Source organism: Rhinopithecus roxellana, chromosome 17 (genome assembly GCF_007565055.1).
Source record: "Rhinopithecus roxellana isolate Shanxi Qingling chromosome 17, ASM756505v1, whole genome shotgun sequence".
Lineage (NCBI taxonomy): Eukaryota > Metazoa > Chordata > Mammalia > Primates > Cercopithecidae > Rhinopithecus > Rhinopithecus roxellana.
Window position 1 is genome coordinate 11,245,113 of NC_044565.1, and position 25,177 is coordinate 11,270,289.

The following is a 25,177-nucleotide window of genomic DNA, read 5'->3' on the forward strand; positions in this document are numbered from 1 at the left end:
CAAGATTTGGCAACAGGTAGGTCATTATGATGACTATGATAAAAGCAGTTGGAGCTCAATTCTGTCTGGAGTATAGGGAAGGAGGGCTGAGGACGTGCATTTAGAAGGGTACATAGTTCTCAAGAAATTTTTCTGAGCACATTTGTAATCCCAGCTATTTGGGACGCTGAAATGGGAGGACTGCTTGAGCCCAAGAGTTCAAGACCAGCCTGGGCAACATATCGAGGCCCTGCTTTAAAAAAAAAAAAAAAAAAAAAGGAAGTTTTGTTGAGAGGCTAGATAGATCGTGGATATGTTTTTTTTTTCCTGTTTATGCATGTCTTTTATTTTTCCACAATGAGCATTGCTTACTTATACAGTAATAATTTTAAGTCTATACACATTGCAGACAGCACCCCACTGTTTGAGAGAAAAACTCCTCCTCAGCAGAACATGGCACACCTTCATCTTCCTTCCCTGAACCTTTTCCAACCTTAGGCTTGCCATTCTCCACCAGTGCTAATGTCATGTCTCTTGAAATCAGTATTGAAGTCAGTATTTCATTCTTGCCAGTTTCCACTGTGTGTTTAAATTTGGAGTCTGGTGTCTAGCATTAGCTGGGGCTGGGGCTTCCACTCCTCTCAGCATTGGTAAGCCCCCTCATCTACCTCATCCCATGTCCAAGATCATCCAGTTACCATCTACCCAGTTCATTCACGTCATCAGTCCCAGAGCTGCAGAGATGCTTTTTTTCCATCTTCTACTTCTCTGGCTTTTAGCAGCATGGGATAATGGAGCAAGCGAATAGGACCTTAAAGTAGAGGGACAGGGGTTCTCTTCCCCATCTGCTACTTATTAGCTATGTGACCTCGTTCAAGTCTCTTTTCTTTTTGAGACAGGGAGGGTCTCCCTCTGTCATCCAGGCTGGAGTACAGTGGTATGATCATAGCTCAATGCAGCCTCAAACTCCTGGGCTCAAGCGATCCTTCCACCTCAGCCTTCTGAGCAGCAGGGACTACAGGCACACGCCACCATGTCCGGCTGATTTATTTATTTTTATTTGGGAAGATAGGGGTCTCACTATATCTCCCAGGCTGGTCATGAACTCCTGGTCTCAAGCAACCCTCCAATCTTGGAGTCCCAAAGCGCTGGGATTACAGGTGTGAGCCCTGGCCTGGCCTCAGTTTCCTCATCTGTAAAACGGGGTTAGTGAAACTCACATCCTATCAGTGGTGTGAAGGATGGGCCGACTCTTGTATTGCCTGCTGTAGTGCAATCAGTCGCTAAGGCGGCTCACTTTCCAGCCGTGCTACAATAGGTAAGAACTAGGATGCTCTAGACGTGTGACTGGGCAATGGGAGCCCCTCACATGATCCCGAGATGCCAGACAGTGTCTCTCCGCACAGGGTGTGCGCTGGTCCAGTGACCCGTTTTTCCAGTCGTCCCACACCCCGGGTCCGCGATCACGCTCCCCCCACCCATAGCCGAGCCTGACGCGGCGGTGGCTCATGCGCCTTTCCGTCCCAGCCTTTAGCCACGGACCACACGTCCCATCCCAGGCGCCCCGCCCCGCCCCCGCCCCCTGTCCCCGGCGCGCCTCCGCAGGCAGCCGGCTCGGGTGTCTGAGCAGCCGCGCCCGCGAGCCGTGAGCGCTGATTGGCTGCGACGCGACGGGGGGCGGCCCGCGGGCGCACACACCCTCCCCGCGCAGCCAATGGGCGTGCGCACGTCACTGACCCGGAGGCCCGCGGGCCGGCAGTCCCTCAATAAGCCACATTGTTGCATGAAACTCCAGCGCAGGAGTCCCGGGCCGCCGCGGGCAACATCGTGTCACCCAGCTAAGAAAATCCGCGGGCCGGAGCCACGCGCCTGTGAACCAGAGAGGTCCCACTGCCGGAGTGGAGCCGGGCTGCGATTCTTCTCAAGTTGAGCCTCAGTGATCCTGTGGCCGAAGTTAGCGCCTTGACGTGGGAAAACCGGACACGTCGCCAGGAGAGAGCTGAGGCGCCTGCTAGCAGTTGTGACACCAAAATCCCGTCTCTGGTGACCCGCGCCCTCCGCCAGCCGGGCGCACTCTCGCCGTTAGCCCTCTTTGTACGTCGTTCGGACTCCCAGCTCCCGGCCCCGCAGCTGAGTCCCAGCACAAAGCAGTCGGACCGCGCCACCCGCCTCCCCGCTCGCGCCCCGGTCTCGGTATCCCAACTCTGCGCCGTCTGGCCGCGGCAGGATGATTGCCTCGCATCTGCTCGCCTACTTCTTCACAGAGCTCAACCATGACCAAGTGCAGAAGGTAAGTCAGCGCGGAAGGGGCGGCAGGCTGGGCTCCGGCAAAGTGGCGTGGCCTCCAGGAGTCTTTTCCTCGACCCTGCGGGGACCTGCTCCCTCCCTACTCGGGGCCCGGGACGCGGAAAAAGTTTGGGCAGCCGGGACACTCCTGGGCGCCAGGAGCCACGTCCGCTAGGCACTGCTGGGGAGTGCGCGCGGGCGGGGAGCCGGGGTCGCGCTCCGCCTGGCGCTCTCCCTCCCTGAGCTCCCGCACGCGCTCACGCTCTCTCCCCCAACCCCTTTTTCCCTGTTACTGGAGGGGCGGGTAACCCCGCAGGTACTCAGGGATTGCTGCGCCCATGTGGGAGGGAGCCCCCTTCTGCAGCGCGAGTTCCGGCGAGAGCACGTGGAGAGAATCGTGGCTGCGGGACGCTGCTCCGCTGCCGCGTGGGTCCGCCGGTGGCAGTCCGCGCTCGCGGACCGCCTGTAGGAGACCAGTGGTTCCCTTCTTCCTCGCGGCCCTGCGGGGGTGGGCTTGGGGAGAAGCTGACCCGGGAAGGAGTAGGAAAGGGGCAGAGGAACTCCGCCCGCCGCGCCCCCTCCCCGGAACTGTGGCGCCCGGAACTGAGGCTCGGCGAGAGGCGTCCCCCATCAACCCCCGCCCCCCCAAATCAACCTTGGGACCGCCCAACCTCGTGTCCTCAGGGCCTGCCTCCGAGTCTCAGGGGAGGACTTTGGTTGTTACTTTCTGGTTTGCCTCAGAAGTTACTCGGAGAGGGCCAACTCTACGCGTTCCTGGATTACTCGAGATTCTTGAGATTTGTGCCTTCCGAAAATGAGCTTTTTTCCCCCTTAGGCCTCGACCTGTCTGTGCCCACCTCGCTCTCCGCAGCTCCCTACGGCTGAGCGCTCGCCGGGGCCGGTTCATTTACATAAGAAAGAGCCTCAGGCCAAGCCGGGATTCTCTCGTTCCCCGCCTCAGGGTATGGGGGTGGGGTTGGGGCCGGGCAGGGCCAGGGGCGCCCTCAGAATTGAGTTTCTGAAATGCCTGGGATTAGGGGATTGGCTCCTGGCCCGGGCCCGGGCCTGGGCTACGATTTGAGGTAGGGGACAAGTTGGGAAGGGATTAGCGGGAGGGAGGTTGTTTTAGAGCTGTGAGGCAACTGAGCGTTGCTCAGTTACATACTTGAAATTTCAATGTCTGACGGGAACACATTTTTGGGAAAATGTCTTGCCTTTATCGTTCTGTGCGACAACCTGCTCATATTCGCATTCTGGCGGTCCCGAGGGCATAGGAGGCATATTAATGTAGCGATGGCGCGTGAACCTCCGAGAAAAGCAGGAGTTACCCAGCCTCAAGTCTGGAGGAGCGAGCAGAGGCGGTTGGTTTACTTGGGTTTTACTGTTTGTGAATGGCTGTTATTCTCTAATTCCTGGGATGTGGCTCTGCACCTTGATTCAGTTTACTTAAAAACGTGCCTTTCAGCTGGCAGGATCTTGGTAACTTCTCAACTTCCAAGAACTCTTGGGGAAGGCTGTCATCTCTTGGCAAGTCCTAAAATACACAGTGAAGCATCCTTAATCCCAGGGAGTTCTTCTCCTTTGGGGATTACCCCAGGACATTTGAATCCTTGCATAAATGCACTCTTCCTCAAACCAGAGGAGGGCACTAGGACTGGAACCCCGTTGGAGTTATACCACTCTCAATCGTGGAATGGGGGTCATCTCTCTGCTCCCAGAGTGGAACGGGAATTAGCGAGGGTATCTGGAAATGAGTTGTAATCCCTGTCTTGTGGTTTATTAACCATAGCACCCTGAGCCTCTTTGGACAGCCCGTTCGTTTCTTTTTGTAAAATGCAATAATAACAGTAGACTTTTCCACTTACGGAGTTGCGATGATTAAGCACTGCAGTGTGCAACTGTCATTCCTGTAGGCTTCTTTTCTCTACCCTTGCAACCACCTGTCAGTTTCAGAAGTGTCCCTGAGGACCCTTAGGTGTATTTCCTCTAAACTACCAATGGGGGCAGAATTGAATCAGGCCTTTAACTCAGTAGGTGTCTGAACCTGGGATTTGACTCCCAGCTTAGTGGCAGTTACATAGAAAGCAGAGAAAAACTCAGTATCTTGGAACCATCTTTCTGAGCTGCCATTGGAAAGAAGAATTAAGAGGGAAGAATGAAAATTTAGTATAACTTTAGAGTCTTTTGAAAAGACCTTTTGATTTGGACCCTTCTGAAATCTCCTGATAAGATATTCTGGGTTGTAGTGTGAGGACAAGGAAGGCTTGGGTTCACCTGCCCAGCGAGGTCACTCGTCGTATCCTGATGGACAAGCCCAGTGTTTTGGGGCATTAGAGATGAGAATAAGGGTTATTTGCTCACTTTTGCCAGTTGACACTTTGGAACTCAGGAGTGACTGTAGAGCACCTACTATGTACCTGGCACTGTTCTAAGCTCTTTAGGTATGTCAGCTTGTTAACATTCAAATCAATCCCATGAGGTAAAGACTGATTGTTATTAGCATCCCTGTTTAACTGAGGCCAAGGGGTAACTTGCCCAAGGTCACCAGCTTTTCGGTATGAGCTGGGAATTGAAGCCATGTATTTGGCTTTAGAGCACCACGCTCTTGAGCACGTACTCGCCTGTCTCTGGGGAACGTGAGCGGACTCCTGGCCTGGGCCTGTGCCCACTCCTGGCTGCTGGTAGCACCCCCACCCATCATGACCACAGGTGCAACTAGCTCTTCTGTTGGTTTGATAAGTGGTACCAGTACCCTCTGGCAATTCCAGCTGAGAGTCCTGGATTCATTTTCATCAACTCTCTAACTTTGTCAACTGGTCTCTGGGTTACCTTGGAGGCCTCCTAAGGGTGTCCCTAAAACTCTGGAGCCAGACTGGATCATTTCAGGAGCCTTCTACAGCTCTTCATTGCCTCTCGCTTCTACCCCCCAGCTCAGCCTCATCTTCCTCTCCATGCTTTCATTCCTCTGTCTTGCCTGTTCACACTGGGTCCTTTTGCCCTTGCCATTTTTGTGGCCCTGAGCTCTGCTTGGCTTCTTTCCACTTAACCCCTTCCAGCTCAAATGCGGTTTCCTCTCTTAATTTTCTTTCTGCCTCCTTCTCCTGCTCCTGGGTGCCAACATTGGTGTGTTTGAACCTTGCATGACATTTGTTTCATTCCACCATCTGTTAGAGTTGGTGGTTTTCGGTTCGGGTTCCCTCTTCAGGGCAGGGAGAATCTCGGCTGTTAGGTTTGTTGCTGCAGTTCCTGGCCACTGGTGAGGTGCTCAGTGAGTACAAGAGTAAAGGAGGAGACCTTTCTGGAGAAAGAAGCTAAACCAGGGCTGCAGGAAGTGGAGGAGCTGGCCGTGGGCGGCTAGTCTTAGGCTAAAGGGATGGTATATGGGTGGACACTTAGAGGGAGGGACAGTTCTCAGCTATCTCTTCATCCAAACCATGACCTGAGTCCAGTTCTGAGGTGGGAGAGAGAAAGGGAGGAGAGTTTCCTGTCCTTCAGTAATCAAGACTGTGTGTCCTCCCTGTGGACAGATAGAGGATTCTTTCTTTCTTTCTTTTTTTTTTTTTTTTTTTTTTTGAGACGGAGTCTCGCTCTGTCACCCAGCCTGGAGTGCAGTGGCCAGACCTCAGCTCACTGCAAGCTCCGCCTCCCGGGTTCACGCCATTCTCCTGCCTCAGCCTCCCGAGTAGCTGGGACTACAGGCGCCGCCACCTCACCCAGCTAGTTTTTTGTATTTTTAGTAGAGACGGGGTTTCACTGTGTTAGCCAGGATGGTCTCGATCTCCTGACCTCGTGATCCCCCTGTCTCGGCCTCCCAAAGTGCTGGGATTACAGGCTTGAGCCACCGCGCCCGGCCAGGATTCTTTCTATTAATTGAGATAAGTTAGTATACAAGATGCAGGATTTTGTCTCTTAAGAATGGAGAATCAGGGTTAACCATAGAGAAAAAATGAAGTATATACTCCTTCCTCTAGCCATGGACCAAATTGTTTTAATACACATAGACTGGTGACATTTGCACTGGAATCCTGTAATAGACATAGTTCATGTAGACTCCTTGTTGTATGAGCAAGGGGTGATCTTCAATGCCGGGCTTGAGAGGAATATCTTGGAAGCAAAAAGATTTAACAGAGACCCCAAGAGTCAAGAAAGCCAAGAATTTTAATGCTTTTTAAATGCTTGTACAGTGAGTGCAAGGCCCTCTGAGTGTGATGTGGGAGACAGAAACCCGGACACTTTTCAGTTGTCTAGAGAGATAAAGCTCCGGGAAGAGATAATTTATGGCCGCTAAGTCAAAAGAATGAATTACCATGAGTGGGGTGGGAGTTAGAGGCCTCAAGAAACCTTGGCACATTTTGGACACCTACTGTGTGCCATGAGTCCGCACGTATGGGATTAGACTATCGAGAGTAAATTGCTGATTAAAACCTTAATATTATTTTTGTCTGCGTTAATTTTGATTGGGCTAACTGACATTGACAGGTACAATTCACCCTATTTGTTCAATTTGTAACATCTTGGTAACCTAACTCTGTCCCTTTGTCTGCTCAGAAGACAACTGATGATAGTAGGAATACTTCGTAGCTTTCGTTAACCATCCATTTGTTTATATTGCCAACTTCTATGTCAGAGAGCTAAGAAGCACTTTGTGTGTGTGTGTGTGTGTGTGTGTGTAAGAGACAGTGTCATTCTGTCTGTCACCAGGCTGGAGTGCAGTGGTGCAATCTCAGATCACTGCAACCTCCACCTCCTGGGTTCAAGTGATTCTCCTGCCTCAGCCTCCTGAGTAGCTGGGACTACAGGTGCGCACCACTACACCCAGCTAATTTTTGTGTTTTTAGTAGAGACGGGGTTTCACCATGTTGACCAGGATGGTCTCGATCTCTTGACCTCATGATCTGCCCACCTTGGCCTCCCAAAGTGCTGGGATTACAGGCGTGAGCCACCGCACCTGGCCTTTTTTTTTTCTTTTTTTTTGAGATGGAGTCTTGCTCTGTTGCCCAGGCTGGAGTGCAGTGATGTGATCTCAGTTCACTGCAACCTCCACCTCCCAGGTTCACACCATTCTCCTGCCTCAGCCTCCTGAGTAGCTGGCGCCTGCCACCACGCCCGGTTAATTTTTTTTTTTTTTTTTTTTTTTTTTTTGAGACGGAGTCTCGCTCTGTCGCCCGGGCTGGAGTCCAGTGGCCGGATCTCAGCTCACTGCAAGCTCCGCCTCCCGGGTTTACGCCATTCTCCTGCCTCAGCTTCCCGAGTAGCTGGGACTACAGGCGCCCACCACCTCGCCCGGGCTAGATTTTTGTATTTTTTAGTAGAGACGGGGTTTCACCGTGTTAGCCAGGATGGTCTCGATCTCCTGACCTCGTGATCCACCCGTCTCGGCCTCCCAAAGTGCTGGGATTACAGGCTTGAGCCACCGCGCCCGGCCAATTTTTTTTATATTTTTAGTAGAGACGGGGTTTTTCACTGTGTTAGCCAGGATGGTCCCAATCTCCTGACCTCCTGATCCGCCTACCTCAGCCTCCCAAAGTGCTGGGATTACAGGTGTGAGCCACCGTGCCCAGGCTTTTTTTAAACATCACTTTTCAAAGATGAACTTTTCCAGTACCCAGGGGAGTTTGGGGCAATTGGAGGTCTTTTTCCAGGGGGAATCAGAGCAACACAAACCACAGTTGGCAGTGGGAGTAAGGAGGTCTGATGAACTGAAAGACCTTGGAGCCCCAGAAAACTGGCTTCCTTTGTTCAGATACTTCCGGTTTAAAAAACCAAATCTTGATAAGAGGTTCCTCATTATCGTCCGTTGAGCTTTGAAGTCAGCAGGTTTGGTTTGTTTTCCAACACTGTATGTTGACTGTCTTTGCCTTTTCAAAGCTGTGGAGGTTGGGGTGTGGCAAATTAAATCCCACAGCTCACTGGACACATCTTCATATCACACTCTGTGGATCACGCATCATTCTTCCTTGCGCTGGAGTGGCTCTTTCTGCTTATCTCTAAAACAGTTTTCTCAGCCTTGGTGCTATTGACATTTTGGGACAGATACTCTTTGTGAGGGGCTATCCCAGCCTATCATAAAGAGCAAGAATTTCCATCTTGCTCAGATTTCCAGAGACAAAGCCTATCTTTTTAAAATTCTTCATTTAGAGCAGTAGTTTTCAACTAGGAGTGATTTTGCCCCCCAGTGGACTTTGGCAGTGTCTGGAGACATTTTTGGTTGTCAAAAAGTTTTGGGTGAGTGTGTGTTATTACATCTAGTAAGCAGAGGCAGGTTTGGATGAGTGTGTGTTACTGACGTCTAGTAAGAGAGGCTAGGAATGTTGCTGAATATCCCACCATGCACAAGATAGCTCCCCACAACAAAAAATTACCTGGCCCAAAATGTCTACAGTGTCGAGTTTGAGAAACTGCTTTAGAAGAACATGGTCCATACCCCCACCCCCTTCAGTTTTCAGGTGTATTGCTGATGGTCATACAGCAAGTTAGTAGCCCTAGTTGGGACCAGAGCCCTGAGTTCTCAACAGTGTGCCATGTCATGGGATGGTCATAGTGGGAAATGGGCTTCTACAAAAGATGAACTTAAGATGAGGTCTACAGTTCACAGCAGTCTGCAGATCCCCACAGTCCCTTGGTGGGGGGCAGGTTTTCAGGGGACAGGAGCTAGTTGCTGTTTCTGTATTCTCAACCAGAGAAATGTGGGCAACACAAGTGCTCCAGAAAGCCAGCAAAGCCAGCAAAGCCAACAAGAGAAGTCTGCTCAGTTGTCCTTGGGAGATGCTCACCCTGGTGCTGCTGGAGTTTCCATGGAGGCTGGGCCTGAGCCATGCTTCCCAACAAGGCAGACATGTGAGCTGGTGGGAGCTCAGAAGGCACTTGAGCCGGGGAGCAGAGGAGAGAGGTCAGTGACATCCACTGAGGGACAGCCTGACAGTTACTGGGAGAGGCTGTTTGATGAGCTGGAGTCAGGCTCCCTGGGGTTGAACTCTGGCTCTCTGCATAACATGCAGTGTGAGCTTAGGTCAGTTATTCAACCTCTCTAGGCCTCAGTTTCTTTTCCTGATAAAATGTAAAGATTGTTTGGATAACACTTTAATATAGTATTTGTAAGAATGAAAGAGAAAGAGGGTTAAAAAGTGTGAAGCTCTGAGAACTGTGCCTGACATATAGTCAGTGCTTTACATATTAAGTATTGGTACTTAACAATGGTTCAACTTAATGATTTTTTTTTGACTTTACAACAGTGCAAAAGTGATACGCATTCAGTAGAACTTGTATTTTCGTGTTCATATAACCATTATGTTTTGTACTTTCAGTACAGTATTCAATAAATTACATGAGATATTCAGCACTTTATTGTAAAATAAGCTTTATGTTCGATGGTAGGTTAGGTGTATGAAATGCATTTTTGACTTACTAATCGGCACATAACCTCATTGTAAGTCGGAGCATCTGTACATAACGAGAGACACAGTCTTAGATGTCCCACTGCACTGTCCGCCTGGACAGGAGCAAAAAGAGGCCCTGCTTTACCCTGGATAATTCCCAATAGCTTCTTTTAGAGTAAGTGGTTTCAGGTCCATTTGAGTCTGTCTGACATTGGATTGAATCAGAGGACAGAGAAGTCAGAAGGATGGAAAGTTCCTGAAGCCAGGGAAGAAGGATGCGCCCACCCTTCTTCTTTGTAGAGGTTTCTAAAACCTTCTCTTTCCTGGGCTTAGGAGATCCATCCTTAAGCTCTTCCTCTAAATTGCTTTTCTTCTGGTCTTCTATGGAGGTGGCACCCCCATTCGAGGTCAGGTGGCACATCCCATTCTGGGATGCCTGGGACATTGCGCCTCAGGTTGAAGCATCCTTGTGATGCCGCAGGAGACATAGCTGTGCTGAATGATCAGTGTTAGTTCCAGCTCCTTTTCACTGGAGAAGCCTAACCTCTCTCTCCCCAGTAACTAACCCAGAGAAGAGCAGAGGCTTCAGAGGGCAGTTGTGGAGGCTGCTTACTTGGGATTTCGTATTCTGCTGTGGAGTTTGTCATTAAATACTTGTTCACTCATCCTCACATCTCTCCCAGACCCCAGCTTTCCACAGGGGAAATCATTTGCAGTGCCCTGTGCTGAAGAATCACAGGACCCGCCAAGATAGGTTTGGCCCCACTGACCCCTGGAATTTCACAGAAGGGAATGGTCATTCTCACATTCTTTCAGCAGATTGGGTGAGATTCCCTGGGCATCCTGGGCTTTGGCAGACAGCTCTTTGCCTCTCATACAGCTGTTGAGCTGAGCCCAGGGTGCTCTGGGTTCTTGATGAAGCCCAGGGGGATTCTGCATGTGGAACCCATACCCTCCATCCCACCTCTTGAACAGCCGTTGCCTTATCCACGTCAGGAGTCAGGAGTCTTGCCCCTGTTCCTGTGAACAGAGAATCTCATTTCCCCTAAAATGCTGCCCTCTTTTAGGGGTGGTCACTCATTTTGTTTGCAGATGGATCTCTAAGCATTTCCCCGACATTCTTTCCCGCCTTGGTTAAATCTTATCTCAGCATTAACCAGGAGAGTGAGTCAGGCTCTCAGAACCTGGCTCTGGAAGCCCTTGGGGCCCACCCAGCCTTCCTGCCTTTCCACCGTTTCTGCCCTGGATGCTTGGAGGTGGTCCATGTTCTTAAAAGGCCTTTTCCCCAATCCCTTCCTTCTGGCATCTCCATATTGTCTGAAGGAATAAAGCCAGATGAACCATCTGACAGCTTTAATTAGGGTTAAATGAGGGCAGTCGAAGCTTCCACTTTTCCTTCTTTCCCATTTGAGGGACTTCCTCTTCCTGCTTCCTGTTTCCTCCCACATTTTTCTGTCTCAGTCCCCTCCACGAAGTCCTGTAGCCTCTTCCCATCAGCTCTATGTATAGTAACACAGGCCACCCTCAAGCTGCCCTCCAGGTAGGTCCTGTTATTATCTATTATTCAGATGAGGAGACCAGGCACAGAATAGGATAGTACCTTGCCCCACGACAAGTCAGAATCCAGACCCACACAGTCTGACTCCAGAGCCAGTGCCCTTAACCCCCAGCACAAAGCTGCAGGGACAACTAGAGACTGTCATTTATGTTTCAGTTTCATGGGGTATGAGTCAGGTATCAGCTGGGAAGGGACCTTTGGGACCACATAGTCTAAACAAACCCTTCATTTTACAGTTAAGGAAACTAGATATTGTGTACTAAGGGACCAGCCCAAGCTCACATAGGATAAACCCCAGATCTGGAACCCAGTTTCTTGATCCCCATCATGTTTTCTTAAAACACCATTTGTGCAGCGTGAACTCTTATCATTTTAAATGGCAGTTTCCTAAGCTCAAAGGCAGGATTTACTTAGCTGTATCTAGGGGGCTGCCCTAATTAATTGTCCAAACTGAGCTGCTTTTGAGAATGGAAGAAAGCACTGTCAGTAGTAGTTATGCCGTGAGCACAGGTGTAAACTGAGATTGTCCTGGGTAAACAGGGAAGTGTGGGTACCTTGCCTGTGGTGGGTGTGATCTTGGGGTGGATGGGGCAGACTGGGACAGACCCAGAGGCATTTGGTCCAGCAAGTGGAACACTGGCAGCAGACAGGAGTGGGGAGTTCAGATGCCACTGTGGGACAAGAGGCTCAGAGGCAGATTCTGGTCCCTGGCCTGGGGCTGTCGGGGGGGTAGGCGGAGTCTGACTTCTAGGGGACCTAGCATCCTAGGCAGGGCAGACAGGTAGACCGGGAGGAAACCATGCTGCTGCGGGGATCCCATGCAGTGTGGCGCAGGCCTGAAGAGCAAGGTCCGACATAGAGCACCTGGTCAGTCAGGAGTAGCCAGCTCGTCCACTTCACCAAGTTACTTTTCCAACTTTTCTCTTTGGTGTTCCCATAGCCCCTTGTGTATAACTATAACAAAGGTTTCTTGAGCACCTATTATATCTCTAGTATTGAGATAGCTACTGCTGTGACTGGAGAGAGGCCATTTGTGCTGGGCTATGGAGGGTAAGTGGGAGTTTGTTAGACAAGGGGAGGGGACATTCTGGGCAGTGAGGCCAACACATGCACATTTCTAACCAAGACAAACACTACTCAGATTCACATTGATGTATGTGATTTAAGTGATTGTAAATCCATGTTTTATTACTGTAAAAGAAGCTGCCCACTGCTCTGCCCTTCCTGTCCGTTTGTAATTACTTATTAATGTATCTGTCTCCTGCCAATACACTGAGCCCCTTGCTGCAGAGGCTGGTGTCTCCTTTATACCAGTATCCTCAGTGCCCAGCCCTGGCACACTCAACTTGGCGCTCAGTCAATATCTGTTGGCAGGTGAACCGTGCCAGGGTCACGTGCATCTGGGACATAAGCCCCCTGCTGCCCCGCAGTTGGAGCAGAATGTCTGAGGACAGGAGGACCCCGGGCTGGATGTCCCAAATGTCCATCTCCTGGACCCTGGACAGGTGCTGCTGCTTAAGGTCTGTCTGGCTGTAACTTGATGCAGCTGAGAGTGAGAACTGGAAGAACAGGAAGCCCTGTGACTCACGACACTGCAACAGGATCCTGGAGGAGTGGCCCGTATGCCTCCCTGGTCAGCTCTGCGCTTACCCGCCGCCCCGGGCTTGTGAGTCTGCAGTGTGTCAGAGCTGGCATTGGCCTGAGGTGGCATGGCTGCCCTGGCGAGGATAAGTTCCTTGTCCCATCTGAAGAAGTGGCATAGCAGATCTGTCAGTTTCGGTCAGTGGGCTTTCAGAGGACAGGAGACTTACAGAATCCATGTTCTGCCGTGTGTCTTCCCCCGGCTCATCTTTTTTTTCCTTTTTATCCGAAACATCTCGCCCTGCCCTGGCAACTTTGTAGAATAAACTTGCTGCTCTTTGTACAGCCTCAGCCTTTCCAGGAGGAGTCTGTGAGGGCATTATTATTAATGAGGTCACTGACAGCAGTTGCCTGGCTTTCCCAGGATAGGCGCACCTGTGCCCTAGGTTAGGGCACTCAGCTGGTCACTGGGTGCTATGGGCCTTACAGGGACTAGGCCTGTGATTTGGGGATGCTTCTCCAAGCCTTGGTTTCCTTGTCAGAGATTTGTGGTAAAACACTGGCAAAGGAATAATGCAAAAATATGAAATTCTTTTGAAATTAAGTTGCAAGCATGTGTCAGCACGGGGTCACTGGAAGTGTTTGTGTGGCCAGATTTAAATGATGGGTCTCTCTTTGTTTGGCCTCTTTTGACCTCTTTAATCTTCTTTGGCTCCTTGACCGTGTATAGTGGGTAAACTAGGGCCAAGTCAGTGCCACCTGCCTTTTCTTCTTCCAGCGTCTTTTGAATTGAAGTATAATGTACATGGGAAACTGAACATAGCAGGTAACCACATCCAGATCCAGTAACAGATCATTACCTGAACCAGCCCCACATTCTCCTACCCACCACCACCAAGTGTAATCACCATTCTCACTAACAGCATAGGTCTGTTTTTGTACTTAATATAAATAGACTCATACAGGATATAAAAGACGCCTTTTGTGTCTGGCATTTTTCACCCAGCATTTTATTGTATTTTGAGATTCACCTATGTGGTTGCATGTGGTGGTAGGTGGTGCATTCTTGTTGCTGTATACTGTCTCTTGCACCACTCTGGCTTGTTTGTTTGTTTTTAAGAGACAGGGTCTTGCACTGTTGCCCAGGCTGGAGTGCAGTGATGTGATCATGGCTCACTACAGCTTTGGCCTCCTGGCTTCAAATGATCCTCCCGCCTCAGCCTCCCAAAGTGTTAGGATTACTGGTGTGAGCCACTGTGCCCATCCCACCACCCTGTTTCGACTGTGGTTGGTTTAAAGCAGACGAAAGTAGTCATAATAAGGCCCCTGACTTCCAGAAGGTATGGTCCTTTCTAAGTTTCTGTCAAAGGGGCCAAATAGGAGTGTTGACCTAATATATAGATGACCTGATTGTATCTTTAGGACAAGAACATGCATGTTAAGAAAGGTGAAGTTCAATCAATTGGTCTTCTAGGGTCTAGAAGCTAAAAGGTAGGATTTTTAGCTGTGGTCATCTAGGGCTGCCTGGAGAGAGGGTTCTAGATAATCAATTAGAAATATCCCAAGACCGAAGAGTTGAAGTTCAGCTGTGCCACAGGCATCCTGCATCCTTTGCTTTGATGCTTCTATGCTTGTGGAGTAACTTTCTTATCCTATTTGATCACTTGAATTCAGCCCTCTACCTGGAGGGTGTGCCCTGTAGACACGAGTGATGAACATTTGCTTATTCATGTATTGTGTATTTTCTACTTGCTTACTAAAAGGATTTGGTGATTTGGTTCAGCTTTCAGTAAAAAGATTTCTAGAACAAGAGTCATCAAACTGGCAGAGATGATTACTGAAAAACTTGACAGGCCAGGTGTGGTGGCTCATGCTTGTAATCCCAGCACTTTGGGAGGCCAAGATGGAAGGATTGTTTAAGGCCAGGAGTTTGAGACCTGTCTGGACAACACAGTGAGACTCTGTCTCTACAGAAAAAATTAAACTAAAAAATCAGCTGGGTACGAGGGTGCATACCTACAGTCTTAGCTACTTGGGAGGCTGCAGTGGAAGGATCACGAGCCCAGGAGTTTGAGGCTGCAGCCTAGGAGTTTGAGGCTGCAGTGAACAATGATTGCATCACTGCACTCCAGCCTGGGCAACAGAGCAAGACTCTGTCTCTAAAGTTAAACAAACTTGATGGAGCTCCAAGCTTCCTGATAGTCAAGGCAAAAAGGATAGCTCTCTTGGAGTCAGTCATTTTCATCCCATCGGCCTATAACAGGAAGCACAGTGTGTCTGGGCAGCCAGACTTTCTCCTGACACTAAACCCTACTGGGGACTGAATGGCTAGGGAAGCGTTAGTGAAAGACACAGCAGCTTTACACGGTGCAGTGGTCTGTATAGTCTTTCCTGTGAGCCCTTGATTAAAAGTGATAGAATTAAACCTGTGAAGCATTTCCTGGGGAGCCAATGTAAAGTTGTGAAGGTGAGGAACTTTCTGTTCTTGGAATTGGTAATTTCCCAGGGTCTTGGGGGCTTGTCCATGCCTCCTGAGCCTTTTCACACTGCTGTCTCTAAGTCAGCATTTATCTGCTGAGATGGCTGAGCTCCAAAACTATCCGCTTTGATTGCCGGTCTCTCAGGCCACTTAAATCTGTGACCCCTCCCATGGGCTGCCTTGTATTGTGCCTGACATTCTTATCTGACAAGATTTATCTCTCCACGCATTCTAGAGACACTCATTGGTCTTATAATATGAGCCAACTTCTTTGATATAAAGTCCTAGAGAGCAGGGCTGTTGATTTCTTAAAATTTTTAAAAATTATAAAAAAAATTAATCACAAAATTTACCATTTTAATCATTTTAAGTGTACAATTTAGTGGCATTAAGTGTATCATTCACATTGCTGTGCAACTGCCACCACTATTCATTTCCAGAATTAATTTCTTATAAAATTATGTTTCTGAACACTGTAGTGCTTTGTATATAATAGCTGTTCCATAAATGCCATAACATGGAAGATGTTGGGTTTGCAACAGTAGTCAGATTCAGGGATTGAATGATATGGATCTTACAGACTCAGACATTGAAATTTAAGGTTTCGTTTCTTCTACACTTTCCTTTTAAACCCCTTAAGGCACTAAGGGTAGGATCTGTAGTACTTTATATGAAAACTGTCAACATTGGAATATTGCTGTCTCCTGGATGTAAATAATTTGATCAAGGCCAGGTTCCCACAGGGACCAGATGGGGTGGGCTCAGGATCCAGGCAATGGCACCAATCTTTCAGTTGCATTGGGCCTGCAGAATGAGATGGGTGCTTCTGGACCAGAAGAGTTGACATTCATCCGGGTGATCCATATTCTAGTTTCAACTGTGTGACCTGGGTTGAGGCTGCTCCCCGATGGGCCTTGGTTTCTCTGAGATCCCTTTCTTGCACTCACCTCCAGGCCATTCCTGGGCTCCCCCATACCTGGCCAGGACTGTGTCTGGCCCATCCTGCCCACTGCATACTTCGAAGTGGAGCCTCCATGAGTGTCCTCTTTTGTTCTCTCCATTCCTTGCTTTCTGACAGTGACACAATTTCCTCTCCTTTTTTAAGTGCTGATCTGGAAGAAAATGCAGGTACTTAAGGGGATGGGTGTTAATGGCTTCCCATTTTGGATATTATCTTAATTCCTAGAGAGTATGGGGTTAATTTCTCTTTAGGGCTTACCCTGACACCATCCCCAATTCTGTAGAGGAAGCGGGCATGTCAGACTGGTATGTTATGGGAAAAACTGAAACTGACCAAAATTACCCAATGAGGAAGCTCTAATCTAACCCTTGCTGAAGAGATATCAACTAACAGTGCTATCTCTTTCTGTCTAACACACGCCCTCTCTTCCTGGACTCGCAGGTTGGCAGACGGGAAGGTAACTGTTCCTCAGCCAGGCTTTGCTCTGCCCTGCCTCTGATTCCCCAGCCTGGAATGCCCCCTCCCCCTTTCCTCCTCTCTCCCAGATAGAGATTTAAAGAGAAACAGCCTCGTCCACGCCTATCACAGAAAGAGAAGGAATAGTTTGGGGAAACAGCCTCTGCTTTGTGACTAAGGAGGGTTGAGAAATGTCTGATTGCCTGCAGGTGCCCCTGGGTGGAGAGAAGCCTTAGAAGAAAGAAGGGGTAGAAGGAGAGGGAAGGGTGATAGAGAACTCGTTTGTCCCCACAGTTATGCTGACTGTGTGTGGGGCTTTGTGGCGAGGAAACTGAGGTTCAGATTAAGAGTGAGTCCTCTAATGTCGCACACCTGTATGAATGCTACCACTAGGATTTGCATACTGGTGTTTCTGATGCCAGAGCACTCCCATCACCACCACAAGCTACAAATCAAGGGTTGACCTGAATGAGTCTGCTTTGATAGTTTCCAGAAACTTACATCTCTTAACAACAAATGTGGGGTTTGTCTTCCCAACTCCCAGCAGTCTGGATCAAAACAGGATTACTTCACAGGGACACACCTGGCCTAATATCTTACTCACCAATTCTTAAAGATCCCAGGTAGAAAAGTGGTATGCAGAGTTGATCAGAACAGGGCCAACCATGAGCACATTATTGGCATATTGGAAACCTGCCAGAAGAGAGGGGAAAGTGTTTGAGTCCCAGCTCTAGAGGTGTCATTTGGTTAGTCTGGAATGGATCCTTGGAATTCTTACTGTTTTTTTTGAAACTCCTCATGTGATTCTGATGTGCAGCAAGTTTGGAAACTCTTATCACAAGTGACAGGATGGAGATTAGGCAGAAGTATCAGAAAGCAGATTTATCTTTGATTGAGGAAACTCTTTGAAACAAGTAGAGCTGTTCAACAATGGAATTTAGAGAAATAGTGAGCCTCTCAGGCTTGGAAGTATTCAAACCTAGGCTGGATGACTAGGTGGAGAGAGACAAACTAGATAAACTCGAATACTATGTTTAGTGGGATTTTTGAATTAGTTACCCTAAGAGCCTTTCCTTTCTGAGGGTGAATACTTTTAAGCTGCATTCCCACTGCTGTGTGTACATCTGCTATCATCTGCTTGGCTTTCTCCCTTGACTTTGGGCCTGGTGCTCCCTCCAATGCTGGCACTGTGGGTGAAAGTTGGCAAGATTCTGAAAATTGCATTCATCTCCTTCCCAATCCAGGAAAATCATCTTTGTATGGTGGCTGCTTCTTGTTTCTGACTTCCACTTCCCTTGGCTACCAACACAGCAGTGCCCACCAACACAGCAATGCCTACCAGGGCTGGGTGGGCTCCACTGCTGTGTTTAGGAAGCTGTGACATCAAGTGATTAATTATTAATTATCCCTTCCTGAGTGGCCCCAATAAGCTGGGTGAACACATCATCTCATGCCCTGGTGCCAGCTATTCTCAAGTTTTGATAGTTCAAAGAGCTCTGATGTGAAAGAGGGAAAGTTTGGGCCAAGCTACTGGCCTGGGCACTTTTCCACTGTTTCATATCCTCTCTCTTAATCTCCTAATGCAATGGAGAGGAAACTAAGGTCCCGGGGTCATCCAAGAAACCACAGGGCAGGCAGGGAGTGCCCATCCACACTAAGAGGGGCCCACAGGACAGGCGAGGGTGGCTGTCCTGAGGGCCTGGCATTGGGGCCAGAGAGACCTCTGTGGAATCCCAGTTCTGCCCCTCATCACCCAAGTGGTCTATAAAACGGGGGTACAGAAGTTTTACAAAGATAATGGAGAACAGGTCAGTAAAGCCGGAGGATGGTGCCTGACAGGTGAGAAATGCTTGAGGAATGTTTAGCTGCTGTAACTATCACCACTACTGTTTTCATCTGTCATTGAACACGTGGAAGATGGTTATCTATGGGACAAAAGGCAAGGTGGATAAAGGGTGACCATTTAATTTGATTCTTCGAGGGTTAAGGATGAGAAGTGTCTGACTGGATTTCCAACAAGTCTTGAAGCAGTTTAAACATCGAAGATAAACTAAGATTGGCTGCTGTAGAATTAACTCTTTTGTGTGCACAACCTCATGCTTCTGGACGTGATGATGATAGGACCTTTTAATGAGGTGGTACAGCCTCAGCTTCTCAGTGCAGGAACTCCTGCGCCCTTTGCAAACATCTGAAGCCTTCTATAGAGGGTGGAGTTGGCGGGGAGGTGGGGAGCATCAGTGAGGCTTCTGGGCCTCTCTTCTCTTTGGGAAAGTAGTGAGGTGGGAGTGTCTTTGTCAGGTGTCACCCTCATGACAATGTTCAGAGACATGTCTGCTGCCCTCAACCTGCTCGGTCACCCCTGTGGGCCTCACTCTCCACTGTCTGCCGTTCAGGCCTGCATTTGGAGATGACTGGAATAGAAGATGGCCTTTTAATGGATATGGCCAGCCTGTATTCACTGCAATGCTGTTTGACCTGCATAGAACCTGCTGTATCCGGGCAGGTAGGGGGCAGTCATCTAGCAGAGTGGACAAGAGCACAGACCAGCCAGACTGCTCTGTCAAGCCAAGCATGGCCCCTTGTGTCTGTGTGACTTCCCCTTTCTGTAGAATAGAGGTGCTGACATTTCCTACCTCAGAGGGCTGTTCTAAGGATGAAATGAATAATCGGAGCAAACCTGGAGAATAGGATCTGGCGCAAAGCAGGAGCCACATGAGGGCTTGCCATTATTACAGTTGCCCATGAGTGCATCTCAGGCTTTTCCTGGATGTGGCCTCACATTGGCCTCTGGTCTGGGTAGCCCCAGACTTTGTACATTAACCCTGAGATGTGAAAGTTGTGAAGTAGCATTCCTGGGCCAGTCAATGTGTCACTGGATCTGGAGTGGGAGGCCTCTGGGGTGGTCAGTTGCCCTTAAACTAGGGTCACTGGAGATTGCTAGAGACTTGTCTGACACTTCACCAAAAAGAAGGGGGCTTGTCTAGTGTCAGGCTGAAGTGCACCCTTTATCCTCCTGGGGAGCCTCAACTGTCCTTGTGGGGGAGGCCCAGGCCTCCTCAGGAGCACCTTGGCTCCCAGATATTGTAGGAACTAGAGGTCAGGGACCCAGCTTGTGGGATGGAGGGTGGGGGGCTAGTGGCCCACAGCCCTGGAGGCTGAGGTAGATTCCAGGAGTTGGAAACAAGCTGGGCAATATAGCAAGACCCTGTCTCAATATAGCAAGACCCTGTCTCAATAATAAATTAATAAATAAAAGATTAAACAAAACAAGCAAGTGAGAGTTATCTGATGCTTCACATTCTCCTGGTTTAAATCTGGGAAAAGTTCATTGGAATTTATGTGGGAAACAGGTTCAGTGCAAGAGCTAGGGAGAGTTGCCTCCACCTGAGCACAGAGGCTGCATTGTCATTTACATAGAGCCTCTCCATTGTGCCAGGTACCTTGCCAGCCTCCAGGTATGCAAAGGTGAACAAGTAGACATTGTTCTTCTGGCCTTTGGTGCTTATGATTTGGACCCTAATAAATATTTAGTTCCAAATTGTGGATAGTCTTGTGAAGGGAAAAGCTCAAGTTCTTCGAATAACAGGGAGCCTGACTGTTGTGATCTGGAGGATGAGAAGAGGCCTCTATGGAGAGAGTCCTGAAGGACTGGTAGCAGATTGGCAGGGCATATACCTGGAGGGCCTGTGTGCATGAGCTCCAAGGCAGGGATGGGCAAGTTGGGGAAACTGGGGAACTGAACCAGGGAGAGAATCTACACAAAGAGTGCAGACCTTAACATAAGGTTAGGAGGTGGGGCCGGGCGCGGTGGCTCACCCGTTTGATCCCAGCACTTTGGGAGGCCAAGCCTGGTGGATTGCTTGAGTCCAGGAGTTTGAGACCAGCCTAGACAACATGGTGAAACCTTGTCTCTGCTGAAAAAAAAAAAAAAAAATTAGCTGGGTGTGGTGGCACACTGCTGTAATCCCAGCTACTTGGGAGGCTGAGGCACTAGAATTGCTTGGTAGGCAGAGGTTGCAGTGAGCTGAGATTGCACCATTGCATTCCAGCCTGTGTGACAAGGTGAGACTCAGCCTCAAAAAAAAAAAAAAAAAAAATCACACACACACACACACAACAACAACAACAAAATTAGCCAGACAAGGTGGCACGTGCCTGAAAGTCCCAGCTACTCAAGAGGCTGAGGTGGGAGGATCACCTGAGGCTGGCTGAGATCTCATCACTGCACTCCAGCCTGGACAACTGGAGCAATACCCTGTTCAAAAAAAAAAAAAAAAAAAAAAAAAAAGATTAGGAGGTGGCTAGAGGCCTGATTAGGAGGTGGGGCCCTGAAAGGATTTTGAGCTTTGTTCCAACGGAAAGCCCCGAAAGCCAGGGATCAGCTGGCTTTCAGGCTGAGTCTGGCTGGGCGTGGAAAGTGGATGGAAGAGGTAAAAGCCGAACTAGGGATTGTAGGAGTCCAGGAAAAAGGTGATGGCTACCTGGCCTAAGGTGAAGGGCAATGGGATTGATGTGACTGGCCGTGTCAGGTGCTAGGGGAACAAGAGGTGAGGGTAATGAACCCTGGCTCCAGTGATGTTGTCACAGGCCTTCCGACTCAACCATTCTGAAAATAACTCTCCTCTGCCCTAATAGGCCTTTCCTCTGGTATGCACCAGTTCTCCAAAAATTAGGTCTATTTTTATAATTTTAATTTTTTTTTTAAGACAAAGCCCTGTCAAATCGGTTGCTACTAATGGTCTTTAATAATAACTTTCTATACATAACAGATTTTGTTCTTTTGAAGGGCTGAGTGGTGTTCCATGACATAGACCTATGCCATAATTTATTTAACTAGTGGTCTTTGCTCTTGTCTTCCTCCCCTTTCAGGTTGACCAGTATCTCTACCACATGCGCCTCTCTGATGAGACCCTCTTGGAGATCTCTAAGCGGTTCCGCAAGGAGATGGAGAAAGGGCTTGGAGCCACCACCCACCCCACTGCAGCAGTGAAGATGCTGCCCACCTTTGTGAGGTCCACTCCAGATGGGACAGGTGCGGCACCTGGGGGATGGCTCTAGCTGCTGCGTTACTCGGGGGTGATTTAGTTGGCTTTGTTCAGGGACCCAAATAACTCAAAAGCCTCAGAATCCAACCCTGGTTAAGGGAAGCATCCAGGGAATTGAATGGAAGGCTGTGTAACGGATGGACAGGAAGCTTGGGAAAAGCTTTGTTTAGTCACCTTATTTGGTTACAGAATCCTTTTTTTTTTTGAGACGAGTCTCACTCTGTCGCCCAGGCTGGAGCTCAGTGGTACGATCTCCATTAGCCAGGATGACCTTAATCTCCTGACCTTGTGATCTGCCCGCCTTGGCCTCCCAAAGTGCTGGGATTTACAGGCATGAGCCACCGCGCCCAGCCCAGAATCCTTATTTTATGGTGCACCACCCAGCAAGTGATTTAATCAGGTAGGGGAAAAAGGATCATGGTGGAGATTCAAGTTGGAGAGGTCCAGTGGATTAGGGCTAGTCACTGAAGGCCTTGAATGCAAGCCTAAAACGTTTAGTCGGCCGGGCGCGGTGGCTCACGCCTGTAATCCCAGCACTTTGGGAGGCCGAGGCGGGCGGATCACAAGGTCAGGAGATCGAGACCATGGTGAAACCCCGTCTCTACTAAAAATACCAAAAAAATTAGCCGGGCGCGGTGGCGGGCGCCTGTAGTCCCAGCTACTCAGGAGGCTGAGGCAGGAGAATGGCGTGAACCCGGGAGGCGGAGCTTGCAGTGAGCCGAGATCGCGCCACTGCACTCCAGCCTGGGCGACAGAGCGAGACTCCGCCTCAAAAAAAAACAAAAAAACAAAACAAAACAAAAAAAAAAAAACGTTTAGTCTCTGCAGTAGCCTTGGGGAATAAACGCAAGTTTTTCAGGGGTGTCTTGGTAACATTACGTCTTTGGCAGTATAGGTAGAGTGGAGGGGGAGCGAGGCCCGACTGGTAGAGCACAAGACATGGCCCTGGTGGGTGGTGGTGGGTGGGCAAAAAGAGGATTCAAGGGTGGGGACTGGGTGTGGAGCCCAGCTGTCTGGGAATGGCAGCATCCCAGAGAAGGGGACCGAACAAAGTTGTGTCAGAGCTTTTATTTAATCCTCATAATAGGTGTCTCCATTTTAGAGATGAGGTGCTTGTGAGGCCTATGAGGGGGTGGAGGGTGGGGGATAGGTACTCACATCTAGAGGGCAGGAGAGAGAGCCCAAGGGGCAGCTGCCAGGGCAGAGGAAGAAGCAGGAAGCACAGTGTCCGAAAACCTAAGGGGGACGAGATCTCCAGGAAGCTGACAGGTCGCTGGTGAGGCATCCGCAGGGGCATTGTTGGGAGGGGAGTTAGGGGCAGGGTGTGGGTCAGGGCTTGCTAATGCCAAGTAAGTGCCTGTGCTATTTCCAGCACACGTGTGTCCTTGAGGCTCATCTCCCTAAGTGCCTCTAGGGACTGGATTTGTCTAATGAGACTGTATGGTTCCCAAAATAAGTGTTTGCTGAAGCCTTGGGACCCAGCCTGGACCCAATGCTGAGGGTATGACCTTGTTTAGGATTGTTTCCTGAGTGTGTTTCTTGGCCCTTCAAAGAGACCCTTGAGGTGAGGGGCCTCTTATCTCTTCCATGTCCTCTAGATTGGCATGTTTATCCACCACTCCCTCTGACTGTGACTGGAAACCACACCCATTTCTGAGATTTTTATTTGACATTCAGATAAATGTACTCCTGAAGGCCAGGGCCTTGTCTTTATTTCACCCAGCACTAGCACTAAGTAAGTACTCTAAATCTTTTCTAAATACATATGGGCTAAGGACTCTTCTGGGCACCTCAATGTATTAACTCATTTACTTTTCAGAAACTCTTATGGTAAGTACAAATTTTATCCACAATTTATAGATGAGGAATTTGAGGCTCGAATGTCAAAAAGTCGTCCAAAATCATATAGCCAGTGAGAGGCCGAGTTAGGAATCAAGCTTGCGGAAGTCGAAGTTCAGGCATCGGTACTACACGTGATGCGTTCTATGTGTTCATGTATGTGTTAGCCTGTGCACTTGGTGCTGGAGCACACTGCAAATGCTCAACTAAAATTTTTTGGAATGGAGTTGAGACTGATTGTTTAGTCTGTATTACAGGCAGGTGAATTAAGTTTGTTGGGGAGAACTAATTATGGGGCAAGCTTTCAAAATTCTCATTGCTTTCCTGAAGCTGGAGGCACCAAGACCTCCTATGCACTTTGAAGCTTGCACTGTTTGCAGCACATACTGGAATGTCTTACTCACTGAAACAAAGGAAGTGGCTCCTGGAATAATGGAGACCAGACTGCAGGAATCCCACACCTAATCCCTCCCTCCCCATCTGCAGGGGGTCCATAGGTTAGCTCCTCACCTCCATACTCTCTGCTACTCAGCCTTTGCTTTTGTAAAGTAAAGAGGTTGGACCCAGTAGTGCTAGTCTGTTCTGCACATCTACTAGAACTAGTGTGCTAGTCTATTTACACAAACACATCTGAGATCCTGTAATGGGAGATAAACCCTTGATGTTCATTGGATGATGTCTTAGTTCATTTTTGTGTTACCGTAAAGTGGAACATATGTATATATAACAACTCAGCAATTCCACTTCCAACTATATGCCCTGAACAGACTCCTGTATGAATCCACGGAGACATGGCCCAATAATGTTCATTACAGTGTTGCTGATAATGGCAGTGTATTGGAATTTTTTTTTTCTTTTTAGGTGGAGTTTTGCTCTGTCACTCTGGTACAATCTCAGCTCACTGCAGCCTCTGCCCAGGTTCAATCGATTCCTGTCTCAGCCTCCTGAGTAGCTGGGATTACAGGCACCCACCACCACACCCGGTTTCACATAGTGAAACCCTGTTTCTACTATAATCCCACCTACTATAATCCCACCTATAATCCCAGCTACTTGGGAGGCCGAGGCAGAGAGAATCTCCTGAACCCGGGAGATGGAGGTTGCCGTGAGCTGAGATTGCGTCATTGCACTCCAGCCTGGGTGACAGAATGAGACTGTCTCAAAAAACAAACAAAAATAGATAAATTAAAAAAAAATAAAGTGGTCAGCATCAGGGCTTTCAAGTTTTGTTTTGTCAGTTGGGGGTATGAGTTATGGATTATGGCAGTGAAAATAGGTGACTCCTAAGTTGATACAGACTATCAAAAATGAAAATTCTCTGTTGTCAGCACCCTAGTGAAGTGCTGAGAGGAAAGGCCAAGGTGAAGTTGTGGTAGCAATTCCCTCCCATGTGGTCGCACACAGCCTGGGTGCCTGCCATTGCTGCTGGGGGTGAAACTGCATCCCTCTCCCACAGAAGGCTCGAGGCAGTTGCTCCAGGGACACCTGTTCAGCGCCACCTTTCTCAGAACCTTCGTTTCTCAGCCTGTTCATGACTAGTATTACTTTTCAAATCTGAAAAATCAAACCCCAGATCTAGAGGAAGGCAATCTTTAAATCCATAGCTTTCTAACTTTT

The 25,177-nt window shown here is 48.9% G+C and overlaps 1 protein-coding gene across 2 annotated transcripts in view; it reads left to right on the forward strand.

The window, feature by feature from the left end:
* Nucleotides 1–1,613: 1,613 nt before the first annotated feature.
* The window catches only part of HK2 (hexokinase 2), a 57,026-nt gene continuing 33,462 nt past the window's right edge, over nt 1,614–25,177 (forward strand). Inside the window, exons 1-2 of one of the 2 annotated variants that reach the window (XM_010379269.2) lie at nt 1,614–2,269; nt 21,546–21,708. In XM_010379269.2, coding sequence (XP_010377571.1) covers nt 2,207–2,269; nt 21,546–21,708 — 226 coding nt within the window. In that variant the 5' untranslated portion in view covers nt 1,614–2,206. Of the gene's footprint in view, nt 2,270–21,545; nt 21,709–25,177 lie in introns of those variants that run through there. The other variant, XM_010379270.2, reaches the window with a different exon arrangement.